Source organism: Phyllobates terribilis, unplaced genomic scaffold (genome assembly GCF_046119375.1).
Source record: "Phyllobates terribilis strain yellow unplaced genomic scaffold, ASM4611937v1 Scaffold_9__5_contigs__length_417890890, whole genome shotgun sequence".
NCBI lineage: Eukaryota > Metazoa > Chordata > Amphibia > Anura > Dendrobatidae > Phyllobates > Phyllobates terribilis.
This window is the reverse complement of record NW_027362769.1, coordinates 408,551,772-408,578,359: the sequence shown is the minus strand read 5'-3', so window position 1 is coordinate 408,578,359 and position 26,588 is coordinate 408,551,772. Positions and strand designations below refer to the sequence as shown.

At 43.9% G+C, this 26,588-nt stretch overlaps 1 protein-coding gene across 3 annotated transcripts in view; it reads left to right on the top strand.

The window, feature by feature from the left end:
* LOC141162655 (interferon-induced very large GTPase 1-like) overlaps positions 1-25,924 on the top strand; it is a 281,835-nt gene extending 255,911 nt beyond the window's left edge. For 2 of the 3 annotated variants that reach the window (XM_073648987.1, XM_073648988.1), the window contains 3 exons: positions 8,596-8,670; positions 9,732-9,806; positions 20,328-25,924. In XM_073648987.1, the coding sequence (XP_073505088.1) occupies positions 8,596-8,670; positions 9,732-9,806; positions 20,328-24,955 (4,778 nt within the window). In that variant the 3' untranslated portion in view covers positions 24,956-25,924. The remainder of the gene's footprint in view (positions 1-8,595; positions 8,671-9,731; positions 9,807-20,327) is intronic. The other variant, XM_073648989.1, reaches the window with a different exon arrangement.
* Positions 25,925-26,588: the final 664 nt, after the last annotated feature.

Sequence of the window (26,588 nt, the reverse complement as noted above, 5' to 3'; positions counted from 1 at the left end):
TGACAGAGATGACACTGGTGACAGAGATGACACTGCTGACAGAGATGACACTGGTGACAGAGATGACAGGATGACACTGCTGACAGAGATGACACTGGTGACAGAGATGACACTGCTGACAGAGATGACACTGGTGACACTGCTGACAGAGATGACACTGGTGACAGAGATGACACTGGTGACACTGCTGACAGAGATGACACTGGTGACAGAGATGACAGGATGACACTGCTAACAGAGATGACACTGGTGACAGAGATGACACTGCTGACAGAGATGACACTGGTGACACTGCTGACAGAGATGACACTGGTGACAGAGATGACACTGGTGACACTGCTGACAGAGATGACACTGGTGACAGAGATGACACTGGTGACACTGCTGACAGAGATGACAGGATGACACTGCTGACAGAGATGACAGTGATGACACTGGTGACACTGCTGACAGAGATGACACTGGTGACACTGCTGACAGAGATGACACTGGTGACAGAGATGACACTGGTGACACTGCTGATAGAGATGACAGGATGACACTGCTGACAGAGATGACACTGGTGACACTGGTGACAGAGATGACAGTGATGACACTGGTGACAGAGATGACACTGGTGACACTGCTAACAGAGATGACACTGGTGACAGTGATGACACTGCTAACAGAGATGACACTGCTGACAGAGATGACACTGGTGACACTGCTGACAGAGATGACAGTGATGACACTGCTGACAGAGATGACAGGATGACACTGCTGACAGAGATGACACTGGTGACAGAGATGACACTGGTGACACTGCTGACAGAGATGACAGGATGACACTGCTGACAGAGATGACACTGGTGACAGAGATGACACTGGTGACACTGCTGACAGAGATGACACTGGTGACAGAGATGACAGGATGACACTGCTGACAGAGATGACACTGGTGACAGAGATGACAGAGATGACACTGCTGACAGAGATGACACTGGTGACAGAGATGACAGGATGACACTGCTGACAGAGATGACACTGGTGACAGAGATGACATAGATGACACTGCTGACAGAGATGACACTGGTGACACTGCTGACAGAGATGACACTGGTGACAGAGATGACACTGGTGACACTGCTGACAGAGATGACACTGGTGACAGAGATGACAGGATGACAGTGCTGACAGAGATGACACTGGTGACAGAGATGACACTGCTGACAGAGATGACACTGGTGACACTGCTGACAGAGATGACACTGCTGACAGAGATGACACTGGTGACAGAGATGACATTGGTGACACTGCTGACAGAGATGACAGTGATGACACTGCTAACAGAGATGACACTGGTGACAGAGATGACATTGGTGACACTGCTGACAGAGATGACAGGATGACACTGCTGACAGAGATGACAGTGATGACACTGGTGACACTGCTGACAGAGATGACACTGGTGACACTGCTGACAGAGATGACACTGGTGACAGAGATGACACTGGTGACACTGCTGACAGAGATGACAGGATGACACTGCTGACAGAGATGACACTGGTGACAGAGATGACACTGGTGACACTGCTGACAGAGATGACACTGGTGACAGAGATGACACTGCTGACAGAGATGACACTGGTGACAGAGATGACAGGATGACACTGCTGACAGAGATGACACTGGTGACAGAGATGACACTGCTGACAGAGATGACACTGGTGACACTGCTGACAGAGATGACACTGGTGACAGAGATGACACTGGTGACACTGCTGACAGAGATGACACTGGTGACAGAGATGACAGGATGACACTGCTAACAGAGATGACACTGGTGACAGAGATGACACTGCTGACAGAGATGACACTGGTGACACTGCTGACAGAGATGACACTGGTGACAGAGATGACACTGGTGACACTGCTGACAGAGATGACACTGGTGACAGAGATGACACTGGTGACACTGCTGACAGAGATGACAGGATGACACTGCTGACAGAGATGACAGTGATGACACTGGTGACACTGCTGACAGAGATGACACTGGTGACACTGCTGACAGAGATGACACTGGTGACAGAGATGACACTGGTGACACTGCTGATAGAGATGACAGGATGACACTGCTGACAGAGATGACACTGGTGACACTGGTGACAGAGATGACAGTGATGACACTGGTGACAGAGATGACACTGGTGACACTGCTAACAGAGATGACACTGGTGACAGTGATGACACTGCTAACAGAGATGACACTGCTGACAGAGATGACACTGGTGACACTGCTGACAGAGATGACAGTGATGACACTGCTGACAGAGATGACAGGATGACACTGCTGACAGAGATGACACTGGTGACAGAGATGACACTGGTGACACTGCTGACAGAGATGACAGGATGACACTGCTGACAGAGATGACACTGGTGACAGAGATGACACTGGTGACACTGCTGACAGAGATGACACTGGTGACAGAGATGACAGGATGACACTGCTGACAGAGATGACACTGGTGACAGAGATGACAGAGATGACACTGCTGACAGAGATGACACTGGTGACAGAGATGACAGGATGACACTGCTGACAGAGATGACACTGGTGACAGAGATGACATAGATGACACTGCTGACAGAGATGACACTGGTGACACTGCTGACAGAGATGACACTGGTGACAGAGATGACACTGGTGACAGAGATGACAGGATGACAGTGCTGAAAGAGATGACACTGGTGACAGAGATGACACTGCTGACAGAGATGACACTGGTGACACTGCTGACAGAGATGACACTGCTGACAGAGATGACACTGGTGACAGAGATGACATTGGTGACACTGCTGACAGAGATGACAGTGATGACACTGCTAACAGAGATGACACTGGTGACAGAGATGACATTGGTGACACTGCTGACAGAGATGACAGGATGACACTGCTGACAGAGATGACAGTGATGACACTGGTGACACTGCTGACAGAGATGACACTGGTGACACTGCTGACAGAGATGACACTGGTGACAGAGATGACACTGGTGACACTGCTGACAGAGATGACAGGATGACACTGCTGACAGAGATGACACTGGTGACAGAGATGACACTGGTGACACTGCTGACAGAGATGACACTGGTGACAGAGATGACAGAGATGACACTGGTGACAGAGATGACACTGCTGACAGAGATGACACTGGTGACAGAGATGACAGGATGACACTGCTGACAGAGATGACACTGGTGACAGAGATGACACTGCTGACAGAGATGACACTGGTGACACTGCTGACAGAGATGACACTGGTGACAGAGATGACACTGGTGACACTGCTGACAGAGATGACACTGGTGACAGAGATGACAGGATGACACTGCTAACAGAGATGACACTGGTGACAGAGATGACACTGCTGACAGAGATGACACTGGTGACACTGCTGACAGAGATGACACTGGTGACAGAGATGACACTGGTGACACTGCTGACAGAGATGACAGGATGACACTGCTGACAGAGATGACACTGGTGACACTGGTGACAGAGATGACAGTGATGACACTGGTGACAGAGATGACAGTGATGACACTACTGACAGAGATGACATTGGTGACACTGGTGACAGAGATGACAGGATGACACTGCTGACAGAGATGACACTGGTGACAGAGATGACACTGGTGACACTGGTGACAGATGACACTGGTGACAGAGATGACACTGGTGACACTGCTGACAGAGATGACACTGCTGACAGAGATGACACTGGTGACACTGCTGACAGAGATGACACTGGTGACAGAGATGACACTGGTGACACTGGTGACAGAGATGACAGTGATGACCCTGGTGACAGAGATGACAGTGATGACACTACTGACAGAGATGACAGTGATGACACTGGTGACAGAGATGACACTGGTGACACTGCTGACAGAGATGACACTGCTGACAGAGATGACACTGGTGACACTGCTGACAGAGATGACACTGGTGACAGAGATGACACTGGTGACACTAGTGACAGAGATGACAGTGATGACACTGGTGACAGAGATGACAGTGATGACACTACTGACAGAGATGACAGTGATGACACTACTGACAGAGATGACATTGGTGACACTGGTGACAGAGATGACAGTGATGACACTACTGACAGAGATGACACTGGTGACACTGCTGACAGAGATGACAGTGATGACACTGGTGACAGAGATGACAGTGATGACACTACTGACAGAGATGACAGTGATGACACTGCTGACAGAGATGACACTGGTGACAGAGATGACACTGGTGACACTGGTGACAGAGATGACACTGGTGACACTGCTGACAGAGATGACACTGGTGACACTGCTGACAGAGATGACACTGGTGACAGAGATGACACTGGTGACACTAGTGACAGAGATGACAGTGATGACACTGGTGACACTGCTGACAGAGATGACACTGGTGACACTGCTGACAGAGATGACACTGGTGACAGAGATGACACTGGTGACACTGCTGACAGAGATGACAGGATGACACTGCTGACAGAGATGACACTGGTGACACTGGTGACAGAGATGACAGTGATGACACTGGTGACAGAGATGACAGTGATGACACTACTGACAGAGATGACAGTGATGACACTACTGACAGAGATGACATTGGTGACACTGGTGACAGAGATGACAGTGATGACACTACTGACAGAGATGACAGTGATGACACTACTGACAGAGATGACATTGGTGACACTGGTGACAGAGATGACAGGATGACACTGCTGACAGAGATGACACTGGTGACAGAGATGACACTGGTGACACTGGTGACAGATGACACTGGTGACAGAGATGACACTGGTGACACTGCTGACAGAGATGACACTGCTGACAGAGATGACACTGGTGACACTGCTGACAGAGATGACACTGGTGACAGAGATGACACTGGTGACACTGGTGACAGAGATGACAGTGATGACCCTGGTGACAGAGATGACAGTGATGACACTACTGACAGAGATGACAGTGATGACACTGGTGACAGAGATGACACTGGTGACAGAGATGACACTGGTGACACTGCTGACAGAGATGACACTGCTGACAGAGATGACACTGGTGACACTGCTGACAGAGATGACACTGGTGACAGAGATGACACTGGTGACACTAGTGACAGAGATGACAGTGATGACACTGGTGACAGAGATGACAGTGATGACACTACTGACAGAGATGACAGTGATGACACTACTGACAGAGATGACATTGGTGACACTGGTGACAGAGATGACAGTGATGACACTACTGACAGAGATGACACTGGTGACACTGCTGACAGAGATGACAGTGATGACACTGGTGACAGAGATGACAGTGATGACACTACTGACAGAGATGACAGTGATGACACTGCTGACAGAGATGACACTGGTGACAGAGATGACACTGGTGACACTGGTGACAGAGATGACACTGGTGACACTGCTGACAGAGATGACACTGCTGACAGAGATGACACTGGTGACACTGCTGACAGAGATGACAGTGATGACACTGCTGACAGAGATGACACTGGTGACACTGGTGACAGAGATGACACTGGTGACAGAGATGACACTGGTGACACTGCTGACAGAGATGACACTGGTGACAGAGATGACACTGGTGACACTGGTGACAGAGATGACACTGGTGACAGAAATGACACTGGTGACACTGCTGACAGAGATGACATTGGTGACACTGGTGACAGAGATGACAGTGATGACACTACTCACAGAGATGACACTGGTGACACTGCTGACAGAGATGACACTGCTGACAGAGATGACACTGGTGACACTGCTGACAGAGATGACAGTGATGACACTGCTGACAGAGATGACACTGGTGACAGAGATGACACTGGTGACACTGGTGACAGAGATGACACTGGTGACACTGCTGACAGAGATGACACTGGTGACACTGCTGACAGAGATTACATTGGTGACACTGGTGACAGAGATGACAGTGATGACACTACTGACAGAGATGACACTGGTGACACTGCTGACAGAGATGACAGTGATGACACTGCTGACAGAGATGACACTGGTGACACTGCTGACAGAGATGACAGTGATGACACTGCTGACAGAGATGACACTGGTGACAGAGATGACACTGGTGACACTGCTGACAGAGATGACATTGGTGACACTGGTGACAGAGATGACACTGGTGACACTGCTGACAGAGATGACACTGCTGACAGAGATGACACTGATGACTGCTAACAGAGATGACACTGGTGACAGAGATGACACTGGTGACACTGCTGACAGAGATGACAGGATGACACTGCTGACAAAGATGACACTGGTGACACTGCTGACAGAGATGACAGTGATGACACTGCTGACAGAGATGACACTGGTGATAGAGATGACACTGGTGACACTGCTGACAGAGATGACACTGATGACACTGCTGACAGAGATGACACTGGTGACAGAGATGACAGTGATGCCACTGATGACACTGGTGACACTGCTGACAGAGATGACACTGGTGACACTGGTGACAGTGATGACACTGGTGACACTGATGACAGTGATGACACTGGTGACAGTGATGACAGTGATGACAGTGATGACACTGATGACAGTGATGACACTGGTGACAGAGATGACAGTGATGACACTGATGACAGAGATGACACTGGTGACACTGGTGACAGTGATGACACTGGTGACACTGATGACAGTGATGACACTGGTGACAGTGATGACAGTGATGACAGCGATGACACTGATGACAGTGATGACAGTGATGACACTGATGACAGTGATGACAGTGATGATACTAGTGACAGTGATGACAGTGATGACACTGGTGACAGAGATGACAGTGATGACACTGATGACAGTGATGACAGTGATGATACTGGTGACAGAGATGACAGTGATGACACTGGTGACAGAGATGACAGTGATGACACTGATGACAGTGATGACACTGGTGACAGTGATGACAGTGATGACAGTGATGACACTGGTGACAGTGATGACACTGGTGACAGAGATGACAGTGATGACACTGGTGACAGTGATGACAGTGATGACACTGGTGACAGAGATGACAGTGATGATACTGGTAACAGTGATGACAGTGATGACACTGGTGATAGAGATGACAGTGATGATACTGGTGACAGTAATGACAGTGATGACACTGGTGACAGAGATGACACTGGTGACAGTGATGATACTGGTGACAGTGGTGACACTGAGTTCACACAAATAATACTATATACTATATATATATATATATATACACATAGTATGAGCGCCTCGTGCAGAAGCTCTGCTGAGGTTAGAGATCTGCGGTCCGTTGCCTTGGGGTAGTTGTCCTTTTCGTCAATTGCTTACAAAAACTGAGATATTTAGAGTTTCCATTGATGGAAATATATTTGATTTACGCCAGTTGATAAATGGTCACACAAGCCGTGTTACATACATTACAATGTGTTCCTGCCCCAAAACCTATGCAGGGAAACAAACAACAGGAAGTCGCTGGAGGATTTCTAGATCTTAGTTCTGTTTGCTATCAGGAGGACACTTCTGTAGAGCGACCTTATGGTCAAGCCATGGTGGCAAGGGTGGTGTTTTGAAATTCATGAAAAATAAACAAGTGAAACTTGGTCCAAGAGGTGGTGATTATGGTAAAAAAATATCACAAGTGGTAACACAATGGCTTTATGGACTAAACTCTTTGACTCTGAACGACCTACATGAAGGCTTCGCTTTTTCTGCCTTAATAAAAGTACTGACTGACACTTCCAAATGTGTACAGGTGCAAACTAAGAGAGTCACTCTATATTCAACTAACAAATTCTATCTGCACTCTGAACCGCTATGATATGTGCACATTGAATACATCAAATTGGAATTGCATTAGTGCTGTAGAAAATAAGTAAAAATAAAGGTACTTTGTGCATAAATTGGCCAATTCAGGTGAGCCCAACGGCCATTGACAAAGCGACCCTCTCTGCTGGGAACCTAACCCAAATGATACCTCTCCCGGGCTGAAAGCCTACAGCCTCAGCTTTAATTTGCTAGTTACATATACAGTGACTTTCTTAGCTTGCACCTGTTCACATTTGACTTTTTGTTTGAAAGTGACGGTCAGTATTTTGATATTTATAATAGACACCTTCTGACTGAGCACTCCACCCATCAGCATATGGCGGCTTTAAACAGAGCTTGATCCTGCCTGCCCATGTGATTGTAGGCCACTGGCTGACATTTTTCCGCAAAGTAGAAGGCAATCAATTCGATTCGGTCATTGGCGATTTTTATTTTTTTTTCCACATCTTAAGTTTATTATGTTCTGGGGTCTGCAGAGACCCCACAGCGTAATAAAAGGCATTAAATAAGCGGAAAAACACTTCTCTGCTTATCGAATTTCCAGGAAAAATCCGGGTAAACAGGCGAATTCCAATTTTGCCTGATCCGCTCATCTCTAGTTTCAATGACTTTCTTCCTGTACCGGCAGTTTCCTTAAGTCTCGCACAGTAATTTATACAGTCTTATCTGTTATCAGAGGAGGAAACTACTGATGAGCAAGAGGTGAAGAAAAGTCACATTGAAGAATCAAGGAAAGAAACTTCTGACCGAGGTAAATACAAGTTAAACGCCCTAAAATGACCAATATGGACGGAAGTTTCTAGACCAGTGAAACATAAATGTACAGGTTGTAGAATACGCATTGCCACTGCAACTGTCTTGAAGCTCATCAAGAGAATGCCAAGAGTGTGCAAAGCAGTCATCAAAGCAAAAGGTGGCTACTGTGAAGAACCTAGAATATAAGACATATTTTCAGTTGTTTCACACTTTTTTGTTAAGTATATAATTCCACATGTGGTAATTCATAGTTTTGATGCCTTCAGTGTGAATGTACAATTTTCATAGTCATGAAAATACAGAAAAATCTTTAAATGAGAAGGTGTGTCCAAACTTTTGGTCTGTACTGTATATATGTATATGTGCTTCTCCTATAGCGAGGATCTGCACCATAGCTAGCTAGCAAGTAGGAGTGAGTATTAAGGGCTGTGTAGTATTAAAGCAGGTGCATGAACTAAAATCCCCAAATAGTGCCAATAAGAACTACAACTCGTCCAACAATAACCAATCCCTGGTGCAGCTATATCAATAAAGAACATGACATGTTATTGCGCGGAAACTAAAGCATAAAAAGCTGCACATACATTGTTTAATATGGTCGGTCAAATTTCTACCATTTTTGAAGGCTTTTTAATACATCATTAAAGAAAATTCAAAATTCAACATTCAATCTAAGCTATTAATTATATGCGCTATTCACTTTTTTTTCCTTAAAAAATACAACTAATTTTGCAAAAAGCAATCCATTATAGTTTCAGCAGTTGGGAAAAAAAAGAAAAAAAAATGCTTCATCCTTAAGGAGTTAATCTGTGTACTGTAGATCTCTGCAGAAATGAAGTTGAAATAATGATAGTGCACGAAAAATACCATCGATTTCTAAAAAAGATGATAATATTAAAGTTCTTCCCTAATATCATCAAAAGAGAAGTAAAAGATCAGATAAGTAACAATATAGCGAGGCTGGGGTCACTCTGCATGGATCGGGGGTTCAGGACGTCCCCCTGGACTTCTCTCTGCTCTATTCTATAATCTACAGATTCTTCTGTTTCTTATCAGAGAAGGAAAATTCTCCAGAGGAAGAGATGAAGAAAATACACAGCGAAGAGTCCGAGAAAGTGCAAACTGAGAAAGGTAACTAAAAGTTATTTATCCATAAATGTCCAATAACATCAGCGTCATGTTTCCAGACCTGTGATTTACATGAGTCTGAATTCCATCATATATAATATTATTATTCTTATTATGATTATTATGATTATTTGCTGCAGGTAAAATGTTACCGAATGCAGCGAGAGACAGTGAGACAATCGCTCGGCTCACACGAGGCGGCTCCCGTTCTTTATGACTTTACATCCAAGCACAAAACACAAGTTTCTCTCTTCTGGGCTGAACACTAAGTGGCCATCGGCTTCTGACTGCACAGGAGTCATAATAACCAACCAGCATAGAGAGCAACAATAGGAGCACATTCACACCTTCAGGATTTGGTTACATCAGGATTTGTAGCCAAAACCAGGAGATGGTGATAAATACAGAAGTGGTGACGAGTTTTTATTCTACTTTTCCTCTGATTGTTCCTCTCTGACTTTGGCTTACAAATACTGATGTAAAAAACTGACTAAATACTGACCGTGAGAACGTGGCCTAAGGTTGTATCTCAGCTCACACCAATGACACTTCATGGACCCCGCAGGCCTCAGCGTTAAGGCTCATTAAGACGTCTATGAAAATGTCTCCAAGCACAGACTGCAATGCACAGACTCTCCTCCGCGAGTCTCCTGATCCGCACTCGACAGCCTCATAGACATCTATCATGTGTCATCCCTGCAGGAATTATTTACCCTTAGCGCTATTTGGGTAATATCGGTCTTGCTGTGCCGGATTTGTTTAGTGAAAGTATGGTGATAATACTTTTAGACCATGTTCACACTAACTACAGGACAGTCCAGACAAATGGAATTAGTGTCCACGATGGACCGATTTGCTAACTGAGGCAAACAAATCAGAGGGGTCTCGTGGATTATTGGGCTCCGTCTGAGTTCCGCTATGTGTCCATTTTTGGGGCATCATTCAGAACTTTCATCAGATGGACACAATAATAACTAAAGGGCGCCTGTGGTTTTGTTTGGGTCAGTTATGACATGGACAGGTTTTGCTCATGAACTCCATTTGTTTGTTCCGGCACATTTGATTCAGTTCCAAAATAGGGATACATCTTCTCTTCAGGTATACGGCATAGAGAAGTTGTCCGGGAATCCACAGGGCAGGGATACTAGGAGATGTCTGGTGGACCGTAAGGCCTTCTGGATGGATTACTTGAATACTGGCCATCCGGATGGATTGAACATGCGGCGTGAATATTAATGATATATACTATGCGTTTTGCTCATATGTTATTGTTTTAAAAATTTGTCTTTATATCTGCATTTGTATGTTTGGATTGGATCACATGATTATTGTATGTAATTGTATTGGTGGACAGATGTATATTTCGCACCTGGGTGGCAGTGTTATGGTAGATATTTATACTTTGTTTTATTATTTAGACAATTCATATATCTTTGATAATTTTGTATTTTAATATTTGCTTTATAAGTGTTATTCGTAAAAGCAAATAACATAAGGCGTATCTAATAGAGATGTATTAAAGCCTTGTTTTGTTCTGAAACTGGAGTAAAACTAGATATAACCAGCCTCCTAAGGAATACAGCAGAAGACATGATTGACGACCATGTTTTTCCCAAACTTAAATATTCCTTTTTAGGTAAAACCTGTAAAGACATTCCCCTATTTCCTTATCTCTTTGCTTGTAATAAAGATATGTGACCAGGCATCTGAGACTCAGACAAGTCTGGGACACAGACAGATTTGCTCGTGTTTCTCTTATCTCCGATCGATCGACTCCCTGATTTGATCAAAACTGGCAAATGTGTGAAACCCTTTGGGTTTCTCCTAAAACTTTCTATACAGGTTTCCACATCAGCAGTATGTAGGTAGCTCTGATAAAGAACGCAGGTTTTGCGTTCGAAACGCGTTGCTCCTTGTTCTTACATAGAATTAAACTATGGAATCTGTTTTTAAATAACAATATATTTTTGGACTATTTATGAAGCTGGAACTCCTTCTTCTCTTTCTTACACCCTGACTGTCCCCTCTCCATTGTTTTCCCTTACACTCTCTAAATTGCCACACTGTCCCCTGCCATGCTGACCTCTCTCCATACTGTGCCCCCATTTAAAGCTGCCTCCTCCCCATATCAATTCCGTGCCCCCTCTTCACACTATGCCCTCATACTGCCCACCACACTGCCCTCTCCATACTGTACCCCTCCTCACACTGTCCTTCCTACACAGCATGATGGTCACCATAACCACCCAAAAAGTATATTATTATTAGATATTATTATAGCGCCATTAATTCCATGGCATTTTACATGTAAAAAAGGGATATACATAGCAAACAACAAATACAATAATTTAAACAAAAACGAGTCAGAGAGAGTACACTCCCACGAGGGCTCACAATCTACAAGGGATGGGTGAGGATGCAGTAAGTGAGGGTAGGGTAGGGGGGATGCACAGGAGAAATCTTGTATGCAACTGTGGGCAGAGGAGGTAAGAGGGGAGTAGAGAAGGAGATCTTGTGAGGATCGGAGGTTGCGTGCAGGTAAGTACCGGGAGACTAGGTCACAGATGTATGGAGGAGACAGGTTGTGGATGGCTTTGTATGCCATGGTTAGGGTCTTGAACTTGAGTCTCTGGGAAATGGGGAGCCAGTGCAGGGACTGACAGAGGGGAGAGGCTGTGGAATAGCGGGGGGACAGGTTGATTAGTTGGGCAGCAGAGATTAGGATAGATATCAGGGGTGCGAGAGTGTTAGAGGGGAGACCACAGAGCGGGATGTTGCAGTAGTCGAGGCGAGAAATGATGAGTACATGCACTGATGTTTTTGCAGATTCATGGTTGAGGAATGTGCGGATCCGGGAGATATTTTTGAGTTGGAGTCGGCAGGAAGTGGAAAGGGCTTGGATATGTGGTTTGAAGGAGAGATCAGAGTCAAGGGTTACCCCGAGGCAGCGAGCTTGCAGGACTGGGGAGAGTGGGCAGCCGTTGACTTTGATAGATAGGTCAGATGGGATGTTGAGTGACATGGTAGAAAGATGATGAATTCGGTTTTATCCATATTGTTTTAAGAATCTAGCAGAGAAGAAAGATGAAATAGCGGACAGACATTGTGGGATTCTGGTTAGTAGGGAGGTGATATCAGGTCCAGAGAGGAAGATCTGTGTGTCATCAGCATAGAGGTGATACTGAAAGCCGTGAGACTCCATGAGCTGTGTAGATGGAGAAGAGTAGGGGTCCTAGAACTGAGCCTTGGTGGACACCGACAGATAGGGGGCGAGATGAGGAGGTGGTGTGTGAGTGGGAGACGCTGAATGTCTGGTCTGTTAGGTATGAGGAGATCCAGGACAGGGCCAAGTCTGTGATGCCGAGAGATGAGAGAGTCTGTAGTAAGAGGGAATGGTCCACTGTGTCGAAGGCTGATGACAGGTCCAGGAGGAGAAGGACAGAGTAGTGTCGCTTGGATTTGGCGGTTAGTAGGTTATTGATGATTCTAGTCAGGGCAGTTTCAGTGGAATGGTGTGGTTGGAAGCCAGATTGTAAGCGGTCAAAAAGGGAGCAGGAGGAGAGGTGGGAGGACAGTTCAAGATGAACATGTTCTAGAAGTTTTGAGGTTACTAGTGATAGCTAGACAGAGAGGATGTGTCAAGGGAGGGCTTTTTGAGGATGGGTGTGATGGAGGTATGTTTGAAGCATGAGGGGAAGACACTAGTTGTTAGTGACAGGTTTAAGAGGTGAGTTAGGCTTAGGACAAAGACTGTGGTAAGGTTTGGAATGAGGTGGGACGGGATTGGGTCAAGTTCACAGGTGGTGAGATGTGACTTGGAGAGTGAAGAGGAAAGTTGATCTTCCGTGATGGCGGAGAAGTTGGTTTTGAAGGAGGAGAGTTGAGTAGGAGCTGTGGGGACTTTAAGCAAAAGCTTTGCCTTATGTTGTAAATCTTCTCCTTGAAGAATGAAGCAAAGTCTTCAGCTGAGATAAGAGGAGAGGGAGGGGGAGCAGGTGGATGGAGGAGAGAATTGAAATTACAGAATAGCTGATCAGGGTTGTGACAGGTATGATATCAAAGATGAGAAGTAGGTTTGTTTTGCTGCAGTGAGCAATTGCGCAGCCTTTTGACAAATTCTGTTACTGGACGGGCTACTCCACTCCCTCTCTTTGGCAGCTGCACAGCGGTAGATGAGGGTCAGAAAGAACATGTGCTCCAGAATATGGAAAGAGCTGCATCAAGTGGTTTCAGCTCCTCTTCCTCCACCTTAACATCACACACAGTATAGTCCTCAGAGGTGGCACCCTAATTACTCTTGTATCCCCCTGCATCACAACTCTCCAACCACCCAACTGACTGTGGGGAACCACAGAAGGGCGAGTCTGCACAGCTGTTCACACATTCTTTTCTGGGGCATCAGAGGTCTGCTCCCAAGATTCACAGACTCTAGAGAAGCAAAGCATGTGCAGCGATGCCCACATTTTTTTCAGTTTGATCCAGTGCCGGACAAAGTAGGGTCCGTGCAGAATCCATACCCTCGTCACCAGATGTTAAGCGCTGGGGAAGGAGGTGATCCTGATGAGACTCAGATACCTGAGGCGCACGTGGACTGTACTGTGCTGTCTGGCCAGGAAGAGGAGGAGGGTGACTCTCAGGGAGAAGAATGGGAGAACAGAGGGGATGACGATGAGGTTGTAGATCCCACTTGGTGTGAACCCAGAGTTATGCAGCTGAGTAGCTCATCTGAGGAGGGAAAGGAGGAGGAAAATGAGGAGGAGGAAGATGAGGAGGTTACATTGCAGTTTCCTGCACAGACATGGAGTTATGCAACCATGACAAGCACTGCATCCTCAGCCCCAACTCTGGCAGTGACCAGCAGCGTTTGTGGGTCTGCAGTTCGCAGGGGTGGCAAGGGTTGCCTAGCCTGGGTCTATTTTGAGACTGCAAAAAATGACACAACTCACATTATCTGCCAATTTTGTTAATAACGACAGAGTAGAGTAAAAAATGCAATAATTTTACTACTACATGCATGAACTGGTACATGCGCGATCAACATGCGTCAGTTTGGGAATCTCACTGTGCTAAAAAGCAGACTAGTGGGCCTCACCAACCACCGGCCACCCCATCAACCGCATCTTCTGCTTCTTCCTCCTCTGTCACCGTGGCAAGTGTTGTAACACAGGTCTCCATCCCCAGAACCTCCACTTGTTTACCCACTACAGCCGGGGTGAGTCAGAGCCCATCAGCTGTTACAGAAGTGGACATGCCTGCTGTTTTTGACTGATCTCAGACACCGAGCACACCCCATCTTTCTCAATCCACCATTTCATCTCCGCCTGCACCTCTCTCCCAGTCCAGCAGATTGTCATGTTCAACCTACTCCACCCTCTCTCAGCACAGCAGCCAGCCCTCAATCCCACAGTTATGGTTACATAAACGATGGTTTCCTCCTACACATGCCAAAGCAAAGAGCTTGAGCTTCACCATCTCCAATCTGTTGGCCACGGAAATGCTGCCTTTCCGCCTGGTGGATACAGCCGGTTTCCAAAAGCTAATGGCCGTCGCAGTCCTCCAGTACCAGTTGCCCAGTCGTCATTACTTCTCTAAGAAAGATGTGCCTGCGCTACACCAGCATGTTGCAGACAAAATCACCCGTTCCTTGAAAAATCTAGGTCTGATAGGGTGCATTTCCCCACTGACACCTGAACAAGCAAGCATGGCCAGGGGCCTTACATCTCGCTGACTGGGCACTGGATGACTCTGGTGGCTATGGGAGCAGGCGGGGAATAGGCTGCTCCACAAGTCTTGACATCCCTATGGCTTGCAGGGCGCTTGGGGATGGAGAACTAAACCACTACCCACAAGAAGATGGAGAACTAAAGTAATAGACAACAGGGGTTGGAGAAATAAACTACTAAACACCTAGGGTTGGAGAAGAAAACAAATACACACCAGGGGATGGAGAACTAAACCACTGTAGACACCAAGGTGTCACTATACACCAAGACTTGGAATCCTCCACACAAGTGTCTTGCATGGTTCACATCCTCAACCTGATGGTATAGCAATTTCTCTGCCACTATCCCGTCCTGGATGCACTGCTGCATAAACCACGGTTGCTGTGTGCTCACTTCCGCCATTCGCAACCCGCGGGTGATTGAGTTGCATCGCTACAGTGATCTTTTGGCTTACATGTTAACCGGTTGGTATTTGATGTGCCAACATGGTGTAATTCAACTCTGCACATGTTGCAGCAACTGTGGCAGCAGCGACAAGCCCTGACGCAGTATCTCATGTCATATAGCCTGGGCAAACGCAGTACGGACGTGGTGGAAATCACACTTGCAGATGAAGGACCTCACAGATGAAGGACCTCTGCACCCTTCTGCACATTTTAGAAATGGCAACTAAGATGGTTAGCACTAACGATGCCATCATCAGCATCACTATTTCGGTCATCTACATGCTGGAGCACAATTTCAATAGTCTGCGGGAGGAGGTGGTGGTCCCAGGGGAAGAGGAGGATCAGCGGAGAAAGCAGAAGGGCTAACAATATCTCTAAGTTCAGGACTGTCTTCGCACAGGCGGTTGCCATGGGAGGGTGCATTACGGTGATCTGGGGTGCCTCATGGTACCAGACAAACTGTTAGTTAAGGTGCAGGAGTCGAGGAACAAATGGAGGAGGACGAAGAGGAAGAGTTGATTGACGCGCAATAGTTAGGAGATGAAGAAGATAATGATCCCCTCTCTGTTGGGAATGGAGGAAGCAAGCTTGAATTTTATCCCGCAACCAACACACTATGGACTTGGACCTCTTGAAAGAGACTGACCCATGATCGGCTTCTTGCAGCACTATCTGCAGCATGACTGTTGCCCTTATTGTTATGATTTGAAACAGTGCTGACTACTGGGTTGCCACTCTGTTCGATCCATGGTACAAGAGCAAATTTTACCAGATGCTTCACCCCCTGGAAAGGGACTCGCCCATGCTGGAGTATCAAAACATGCTTGAAGACAATTTTGAGAGTGGTTTTCCCCAAGACAGCAGTGAGGCACACAGTGTGCATTGCAGTTATAGACTTCCAACCCCGGAATGTTGAATCTTCTATGCAAAAACTTTACCATCCTTGCAGCACTGGGGTCCTGCGTTCCAACCTGACCAAGGACAACAGCTGCAAGGAGTTTGTGTGTTCTCCTTGTGTTTGCTTGGGTTTCCTCCAGATACTCATTTTTATTCCCATACTCCAAAGACATACTGAAAGGAAATTTAGACTGCGAGACCCAATGTTGGCAGTGCCACTTATGTCTGTAAAGAGCTGTGGAATTAATGGCACTATATGAGTAAAATAAATAGGGCAGCACAGTGGTTCAGTGGTTAGCACCGCAGCCTTGCAGCGCTGGGGTCCTCGGTTCAAATACCACCAAAGACAACATCTGCATGGAGTTTGTATGTTCTCCCAATGTTAGCGTGGGTTTCCTCCAGGTTCTCCGGTTTCCTCCCACACTCCAAAGACATACCGATAGGGAAAGTAGATTGTGAGCCCCAATGGGGACAGTGCCAATAATGTCTGTAAATTGCCTGAATTGTAAAGCGCTGCCGAATATGTTGGCGCTATATAAATAAAACAATGATTATTATTATTAAATGTAAAAAAAAAAATTCTTTGAGTTCTTTCACTTCTTTTTTAAACCAGACTGTGCACCAGCAGAATAGAGTACAAGTCTCACATGTAGCGAATGGCTGGAGAAGATGGTGCAGGAGTATCTCGAGCTCAAGAACAATGCCATCGGAGGGTATAAACTTTAGACCCTTTTGAATTTTGGCCTAGAAAAGTTGAAGAGTGCCCTGAGCTCGCCTGTCATGCCATTGAAGTTTTGTCATGGGCGACAGCCAGTGTTTTCTCTCAGAATGCTGCTGGTGTGTTCATGGATAAGCTCAGCCGGCTGTCCCCTGAAAGTGTAGGTCGCCTTACTTTCATCAAGATGAACAAGTCATGGATCTCCAATGACTTTTGCAACCCAGTCGGCGATGATGTATTTTTTAGTGTGCTGCATTGATCTCTCGTAATTGCAGTCTGTGACCCCTTTTCTTGGCTTCTGTGCCTATTGTTGCTGGAGCTGCTGATGTTACTAAAAAATTTTTGAAATGTGGAGACTCTAAGTTGGATCTCCATCTGATCAATTGCCTGTAGTGGAAGGGGTGCCAGAGCCCCATTATACTATTTCTACTATGGGGAAATTGATAATGTCTGTAAAGCGCTATGGAATTATTGGCGTTATTCAAGTGAATAAAATAAATAAATAAATAGAAATTGATGGCACTTGGGTTGGGTCTCTTTCATGTGTGTTGCCTGAATTTGGCAGAGCTCTCAGAGCACCAGGCCTACACCTGTCACTCATGCACCAGTTACTGATCAAATGCTGCTCCAAGCCCTGTCCAATGCTGAAATGTGCCATGGATTCAGAAGCACGCTATTAGCGCAACCAATTTAGATTCTTAAATGTGGACTCCTGACTGTAGCACAATACTAGCACAAAATAATTAAAAGCTGAAATGTGGCCTAGTTTCTGTAGCACAGTAGTAACAGAAAAAAAATTAGATTTTATCATGTCAACCCCTGCATGGAGAACAATATCAGCACCAAAAAATTAAAAGATGTAATGTAGCCTGCTTTATGTAGCACGGTAGTAAGAAAACCAATTTTAATTTTATTATGTGAACCCCTGGATAGAGAACAATATCAGCACCAAAAAATTTCAAGTTGAGATGTGGCCTGCTGTATCACATTAGTAACAGAAGAAATTTGATTTTTTTTTACTGTGGATGAGGCCTGTATACAATAGAATATATGCTCCAAACAATTTCAAACTGAGAGATATGCCCTGCTGGATCACGTTAGTAACAGAAGAAATTCGATTTTTTTTACTGTGAACGAGCTCTGCACATAGCTAAATTTCACTGCTAGAAAATTACAAGCTGAGATGTGGCATGCTGTATCAAAAATTAGATTTTCAAAGGTGTACTCATGCATGGAGCACAATAGAAGCAGTGCACAACAGAGTTCTATGCTGAAATGTGCCAGGTGTCTCTGTCTGGACTTCACTAATAGCACAAAAAAAATCAGCTGAAAGGTCGATTTTACAGCCACACAGGACCCTACCTATCTAAACTATCTGACTTAGAAGCAACCGCCTAGCTAACTATGTCACTGTCTCAGTATCCAAGAGCAGACAAGGAGCATATTCTCTGAGTTGTTATACTAACAAAATGATGCTAAAACAACTTGTCTGCTCTTTGTATAGAGGGACGTGTGATTTCAGCAGCCAATGGCACAAACCCTTCTGTCTGGACATTGTGGATGATTCCTGCACCCTGATTGACTTGCTGCAATCTGCACACATTAAGTTAAGAAAAAAAATAAAAAATTTGATTACCAGCACGCCGCTCCTCTCCCCACCCCATCCCCTCATCAAATACGTCCCCCCAGCTCATCATACAGCACCACTATCCTAGCCAAAAGTGCTGAAAATACTGGAGTGGAAATGCAATCATTTGCCGGACTGTTATTGAATTTTGCCAATTTTAAGTAAAAACGCTCGGGTGTCCGATCACGAATCAGAATGTGCAACGTTCGTGCCGAATTTGAAATTGGTGAACGTTTTTCGAACATGTTCGCTCATCTCTAGATGGCAGATGGTAAGTATAAGATTAAGTGCAGGGTATGTAAGTCAAGACAAAGGGGATCCTACTCATTTTATCCCATTATCAGGACCAATTGTGCATTTAAAATAGCAGAGCGTTCTGTATTGTGAACTCTTTGTTTGTGCCTGTCCATTTAAAAGTATTAACCTGTTCACTACTTGATCTGTGTCTCTGACAATTCTTTTGACTCTTAGCAGTTGACTAAATGGTAAGGAATCAGGCATACTTTGGGGATGGCTACTCTCGTACCTTAATATTTCATTCCGATCCGTCGGCTTCACATTAAGTGTCATACCCGATCGTGTGTCTCTTTGTGTCAATAGTAAGTCAAAAAATTGTCCACTATCTGCCATATACGTCAGTGTAAATTTAATCTCTAGGTCTAATGAATTAAAAAAAAAACATGGAACTTGGTCAATTCATCTACAGAGCCAGTTCATGTTAGGAAAACATCGTCTATGTATTGCCACTACCCCAGATATACATTTAGGTATTCATTTGTAATATGGATATGAATACAGGAATTATTCATATGCCTCCAAACACTGCCTTTAATAATCCTCCATTTTGCCCCCTTCTATTAGATTTACCGCACATTATGCATAGTGTACACGTGCCACAAAACTCACATTTAGGTCAACAACTGTGCATGCCTCCATCCTTTCTCCATCTATGAGTGTGGAGCCTCGACCACTGCATCAGCACCATCCACAACCACTCCCATACAAACATGTTTATTTCAGAATTTTAAATACATTTGTTACATTCATTATCAATATAAAATAGAAAAAAAGGTCAATGGAATAAATGACTTATTGTTTATATTTATTTTTCAGATAAAAGGACTTGCTTCCAGGATCTTCTCAAGAAAATAGAATTTCAGAGTAACTTGACATCCAAGCTTACGTTAAAAAACGTTCTCGACATTGGCGCTGAATGTTTTACACCAGCCTTTACTTCTAGGGAAAATGTAGTTTGGAATTTTATAAGAAAACTGATGTCACTGCACGAGGAAGCAAGAAATATCAGTACAATGAGGAGCAGAGCAGAAATGGGCCGAGATGAGGGTTTTATGCTGGATGTGGACAGTGACTTGTCAGATGCTATCCACCCATTAGACTTACAGTGTGCCATCTTCCACTGCTCAGATCATTTCCTGCAGCAGGAGATGATATCAAAAATGTCCATGTGTCAGTTTTCTGTCCCTCTGCTGCTGCCGGCTATCGATAGTCCAGACTACACCTTCATGTTGTGGGCAATGAGGGGAATAGTGAAGAAATGGAGACCTCAGTTCCTGGCAGAGAGCAAAGGTTTTCGGGAAGAACACTTGGTGAACATCCCAATGCCAACATTTTCTTTTGTGAGACTGGGAAGATGCCGGCTTTCTAAATCTAAAATTCTCAACCAGGTTCTGAGTTCCACACAACATTGCCAAGACATCTTTGTTCACAGAGACATGGAAGGTGGAAATGTGGAAAGGACTCTTTCGTTGGGGCTGGTGGAGATATCTTGGTACTTTCCTGCTGGTAAAGGCATCTTTGCTGAACCTGTTGCTGTTACAAACCTTCGTGGGGCATTAGAGAGCAACCTGAAGCCATTCAGCTTTCTAGCAGAGATATCTTCAGTTGTTGTTGTCTTTATGGAAACAATCAGTAAGTCTCATTGTGAATTATTACTGAGATACAAAAACTCCAAAACCAAGTATCTCTTCATTATTGTCCCGGAAGAGCAAAAGAGCAAAGCAGAAAGAGAAGAGATGATAAAATCAGTGATGACCATGAGTGAAAGAAAAGAGGACAATGTCTTAGTAATTACGAAAACTACAAATGAAGCAACTATTGTTAAGAAGATTCGCTCGGCTCTGCTGAAGTTACAGAAGAAAAATGCGAATAATCTCAGTATAGAAAACATGGTCCATACAGCAACAGAGCAAGAGATCTGTGTAGATGAACACAACGCGGAATGTCAGGCCGCCAAAGAACAAGCCATGAAAATAACTCCAGAGATCTGGGATGTCGTTCAGTATAAAGGGAAAACAATGACGCTACAAGCGCAACTTCTCAAAGACTTGTCAAAGCTGGAAAAAGAATGTTGTCAGATGAAAAAGCAGGGAAATAGGAACGGGGAAGAATACAAATCTGAACTGAGACGTAAATGTGATGAGATACGGAGCAAACAGTGGAAATGTGAAATCCCGGAAGGAATTGATCATTTTATAAAAGGGATTGAAACAAACAATCGATCGGAAAAGCTTTATTTTTTAAGTTGGTTAAAATATTCTTTGGACTTGGCAGCAAGGAAAACTCTCACATCTTTACAGCAGGAATACAAGGAGAAATATTCCCAGGCCAATGAATCCAAAGAGCTGAAAGAAATTGATCAGAAGATATCAGACAGCTCATTAGGAATCGAGCATTTCCTGAGAGAGGTGTCTCAGCTCTATGAGGTTTGGCACATTATGGGGAAAAAAAAGTATCTACATAAAGAACGCATCAATCTTCCTGAATCAGGAGCCAATCTTCTGCTTGATGGCTTCCCACTAGAACTGATTAATGGAGATGCCTCCAGGATCCCTGTGCAGTGGGTAACAGATGTTCTCAATATAGTGAACACTAAGACAGGTGGCCAAAGTAGAATTAGGGTAATAACTGTGCTGGGAGTACAGAGCACGGGGAAGTCCACCCTTCTGAACACCATGTTTGGTCTACAGTTCCCTGTAGCCAGTGGACGATGTACACGAGGAGCCTTCATGACTCTTATTAAAGTAAAAAAGAACCTCTCCAAGGAGATAGGCTGTGAGTTCCTCCTGGTCATCGATACCGAAGGGCTAAAAGCTCCTGAGCTGGATTCTCTGGAGGACAGTTATGAACATGACAATGAGTTGGCCACATTAGTGGTTGGGTTGAGTGACATCACCATAGTCAACATGGCCATGGAAAATACAGCAGAAATGAAGGACATTTTACAGATTGTTGTCCACTCTTTTCTAAGAATGAAGGAAATTGGGAAGAAGCCTAATTGCCAGTTTGTTCATCAGAATGTGAGTGATGTGTCGGCTCCTGTAATGAACATGAGAGACAGGAATAAGCTGCTGGAACAACTAAATGAAATGACCAGAACCGTGGCAACCATGGAGAAGAAGCCTCAATATAAGGTATTTAATGATGTTATGGGGTATGATTCAGAGCACCACCATTGGTACATTCCCAGTCTGTGGCAGGGGGTGCCACCGATGGCTCCTGTCAGTGCTGGATACAGTGAAAGCGTTGCTGAAATTAAAAGAAACCTGCTAAAACTGATTAAAGAAAGCCAAACTAAGCCACAAACCATTCCTGAATTTGTTAGATGGATGGAAGATTTATGGAATGCAGTAAAACATGAGAACTTTATATTCAGTTTCCGTAACAGCTTGGTTGCCAGTGCCTACAACAAACTGTCCATGCACTATTCTGAATTAGAATGGAAATTCAGCAAATTGATCCATGAATGGTTCACCAATACTGAAACTGTTATCAAGAACCAATCTGCGGAAACTTTGGAAAACAAAGGTAAAGAATGTTGTATCAAGTTGGAAAGCCTCATTTCAGCTGAGCAAAATAAGCTAATAACGTGGGTGGAAGATTATTTCCAACATGAAACAGATTGTGTCTATTTAATTAAATACAAAGAAGACTTTAAAATCAGTGCAAAGAGGCTCGGAGAAAACCTTAGACAGTCCTCATACGAGAAATACAACAATGCAATCCAAATTCAAAAACAGCAACTCAACATTAAAAAAGTACAAATGCAGTACATTGAGAAGATTGAACAGAAAGTGTCCAGCCTGGTGGAGGAATGTAGAAAGAAAAGACATCAACTGGATGAGGAAAATATGGAGAAGGAGTTTGAGAATATGTGGCAACATACGGTGGAAGAATTAAAAGTGAAACCCCTTGTAGCTCATGATGTGGAGAAGGACATGCTACTAGAACTAACCAAGACCATGAGAGACAAAGGATCAGCCGTCAACGAAAGACTAAATAAAACACAACATTTGCCAAAACCAAATGAAAAGTCAGGTGGTGGGAAGAAAAAAGGATGGACTGCATATTTCAAAAGCTTTTTTAGTAGAGAGACAGGAATTGAAAAGCGTGATTCGTTTTTTGAATTTATACTAAGAAAATGTTGTAAATATTCCGAGGAACAAGCCGGTCGAGATGTTGACTATGACGACACCTACTGCAAACATCTGCTGAACATAATTGATGATGATCTTAAAGAGAAGTTGAATATTTCATCTGAAGTTGAGCTTGATATAAAATTGAACATTTTAGGACACGCTGTAGAAGATTTCCAGAAGATGCATAATAACTTCGTAAAGAAGAATGACCCTTATCTACAGCTGAAAACATTGAAATCTGAATACTTTAACACATTTAGGAATGTTTTCCAAGAGAAGAATGAAAGCCAGAATCTTGCCAGACGAATCTATGAAAACTGTCTAAAACCAGCAGTAATTGATTACACCATTAGAAATCTAGGCATCGAGATCGTAGATGACATCATGAATTCGAAAGGATCTAAGACATACACCTCTCGTACATTTTTCCAGTACACTGTTCTTCGAAATCTTCTGGAAAGAAATATTTTCGAAAAATATGCAGAATATTCTGGAAACTACAAAGAGTTTGTGAAAAACTGGATTTTGAAATACATTAAAATCAAATACAAAAACTTCAGCTCAATACAAAACAATATACTGCCACGTATTACAAAAAAGATAGAAACATTACTTATCAATCCTGACATGTGGAATCAGTCAATGAATGTGGAAGATGTTTTTTATTGTTTCCAGGAGGAACTGAGCAGTGATTTGGTATTTCCCCAGGAAAAAGTGAAAGCAATTCTCTTCCAAAACTCAGCAAACACAAAAGAGTTTATAAAAAATCTGAAAAACTTCATGACTGACATAAAAGAAGAAATCATATCAGAAAGTGAATGTCAGGGTGTGGAAGCAATTCTTTCCAGAGTAACAGTGAAACCCCAAGACGTGCTGTTTAAGAAGGTGTTTGGATGTGGAAATCAGTGTCCATTCTGTAAGGTCCCCTGTGAGGCCGGAGGTGAAGAACACAAAGAACATTTTGCCTCGGTACATCGACCTGATGGATTAGGAAGGTACAGATGGACATTAACATCTATTCTTTCTCATGACATTTGTACAACCTCTGTCTGTGGAAATACATCATTTACTAATAAAGATGCACAATTCCATCCCTTTAAGAGATATAAAGAGATTTATCCTGATTGGAAAATCCAGCCTGACCCCAGCATCGAAGCCTCGGATTACTGGAAATTTGTTCTTAAGGAGTTCAATGACCAATTTGCAGAAGAGTATAATGCCAAACCAGCTAAACACCCCGAAGAGTGGAACAATCTGACCAAGGAAATGGCGATAGAAAGTCTCAAGAAAACCTTCAACATGTAGATAATGAGAAGCAGGAACATGTGCGGATGAGCGCTGAATCCTTTCTACGAAGGCTGACGATCCCTTGTCATGTCTCTCTGATGACTATTTAAGGCCAACGTTGGCTTTATAAAAGCTTTATCAGATCCGATGTGTCATCTCCTCTTCTGCTGTTACACACGTCCATATACAGCTCAGTATATATTCCTGCTGATACTGATCACTAGAGCTTCACAATAGCCTTTTGCTGCACCTCTACTTATACTACAACGGGCGCAGGGAAACAGCGAAAATCATTTCATGTTAAGATACAGCAGAAACTATAAAAGAATGTGCTAAAATGGTAGAAACATAATTGTCTCGTGTCTAACTCTATAAGTGCCTTGTCTTCTTATCCAGAGATAATAATGAGATCTCTTCGATTTCATGTATGGATGAGGCTGTTTTACATCTCCGCTTTGTGCATATTTGAAAAACGGTGAGAAATGCAACCGGGAACTTTTCACCAACATTTGGATGATATTAATAAAGAAAATAATCAATAAAGCCGTTATAATCCATAATTTGCCATGACGCTACATCACCTGTGATATACCAGCTATGTACCAGCTTTATAAAACCCTGTTGTGTTTCAGCTAAAATAAACCAAGATTAAACCTGCAGATATTGTTAGAACGTTGTGTGAGATGATGTTCTCCAGATACGATGTATTCACAGATAGAAACTCGGAATTCTTTAGACATAATGATCCTCTAAAGCTTATGATTGTTGGTATGTTGTGTATCAGTTATTACGGACGGGCCACGTTCTGGTGTGTAGGAACCCAAAGGCTGCGAGACACAGTTCTGACTTCAATACTCCACTTTTTTTGCACCGGATCAGATGATTTTCTCTCATTTTTATAAAAGTCTCCATATACGGTTTTTATCTGTCATCTTTATCCCCTTTTAATTGTAATGCTTATTCTAATTAAAGGTTTTATTTCATTGATATCACCTGTGAAGACTGGATCTTTGCTGCCACACTTTCCATATCTGTATAAATCCGCATGTTATGTGCAGTCGACTTTGCTTTTCAATATAGAGGGATCCCAGAAAAAATATATACGGTGTCGAACACTCTCTTCTAATGTGAAAGGTAATGAATGAGATGTTCTACTGCTTAGTGATGATCAGAAATCTGCTTCTTTCCCCGCATGTTAGTCAGGTTTAGGTTTCCGGCACCAACGTTCACTCTCAAAAACTGCCTAAATGTGTCAACAAAAACATCTGCGATGCCTATAAAAGCCGATAGAGAGGAGAAGGGAGAAGCTGGAGAGAGGAAATGGCCGATCTCAAGAAGAGAAAATGCTGCGGCTTCTAATGAAAAAAAAAACGGCTAAAAGTCATAGAATGGCCAAGAAACAATGTTGTGCTCAAAAGTTTACATACCCCGGCAGAATTTTTCCTTTCTTGGCCTTGCTTCAGAGAATATGAATGATAATAAAAAACTTTTTCTCCACTCATGGTTATTGGTTGGGTGAAGCCATTTATTGTCAAATTACTGTGTCTTCTCTTTTTAAATCTGAGTAATATGATACCTTTGTTGATTAAATCTGTCCTGTGGTTCTTTTATAATCTTTATTTTCATTCCTGTGTAGCGGGGGGCAGGGTGG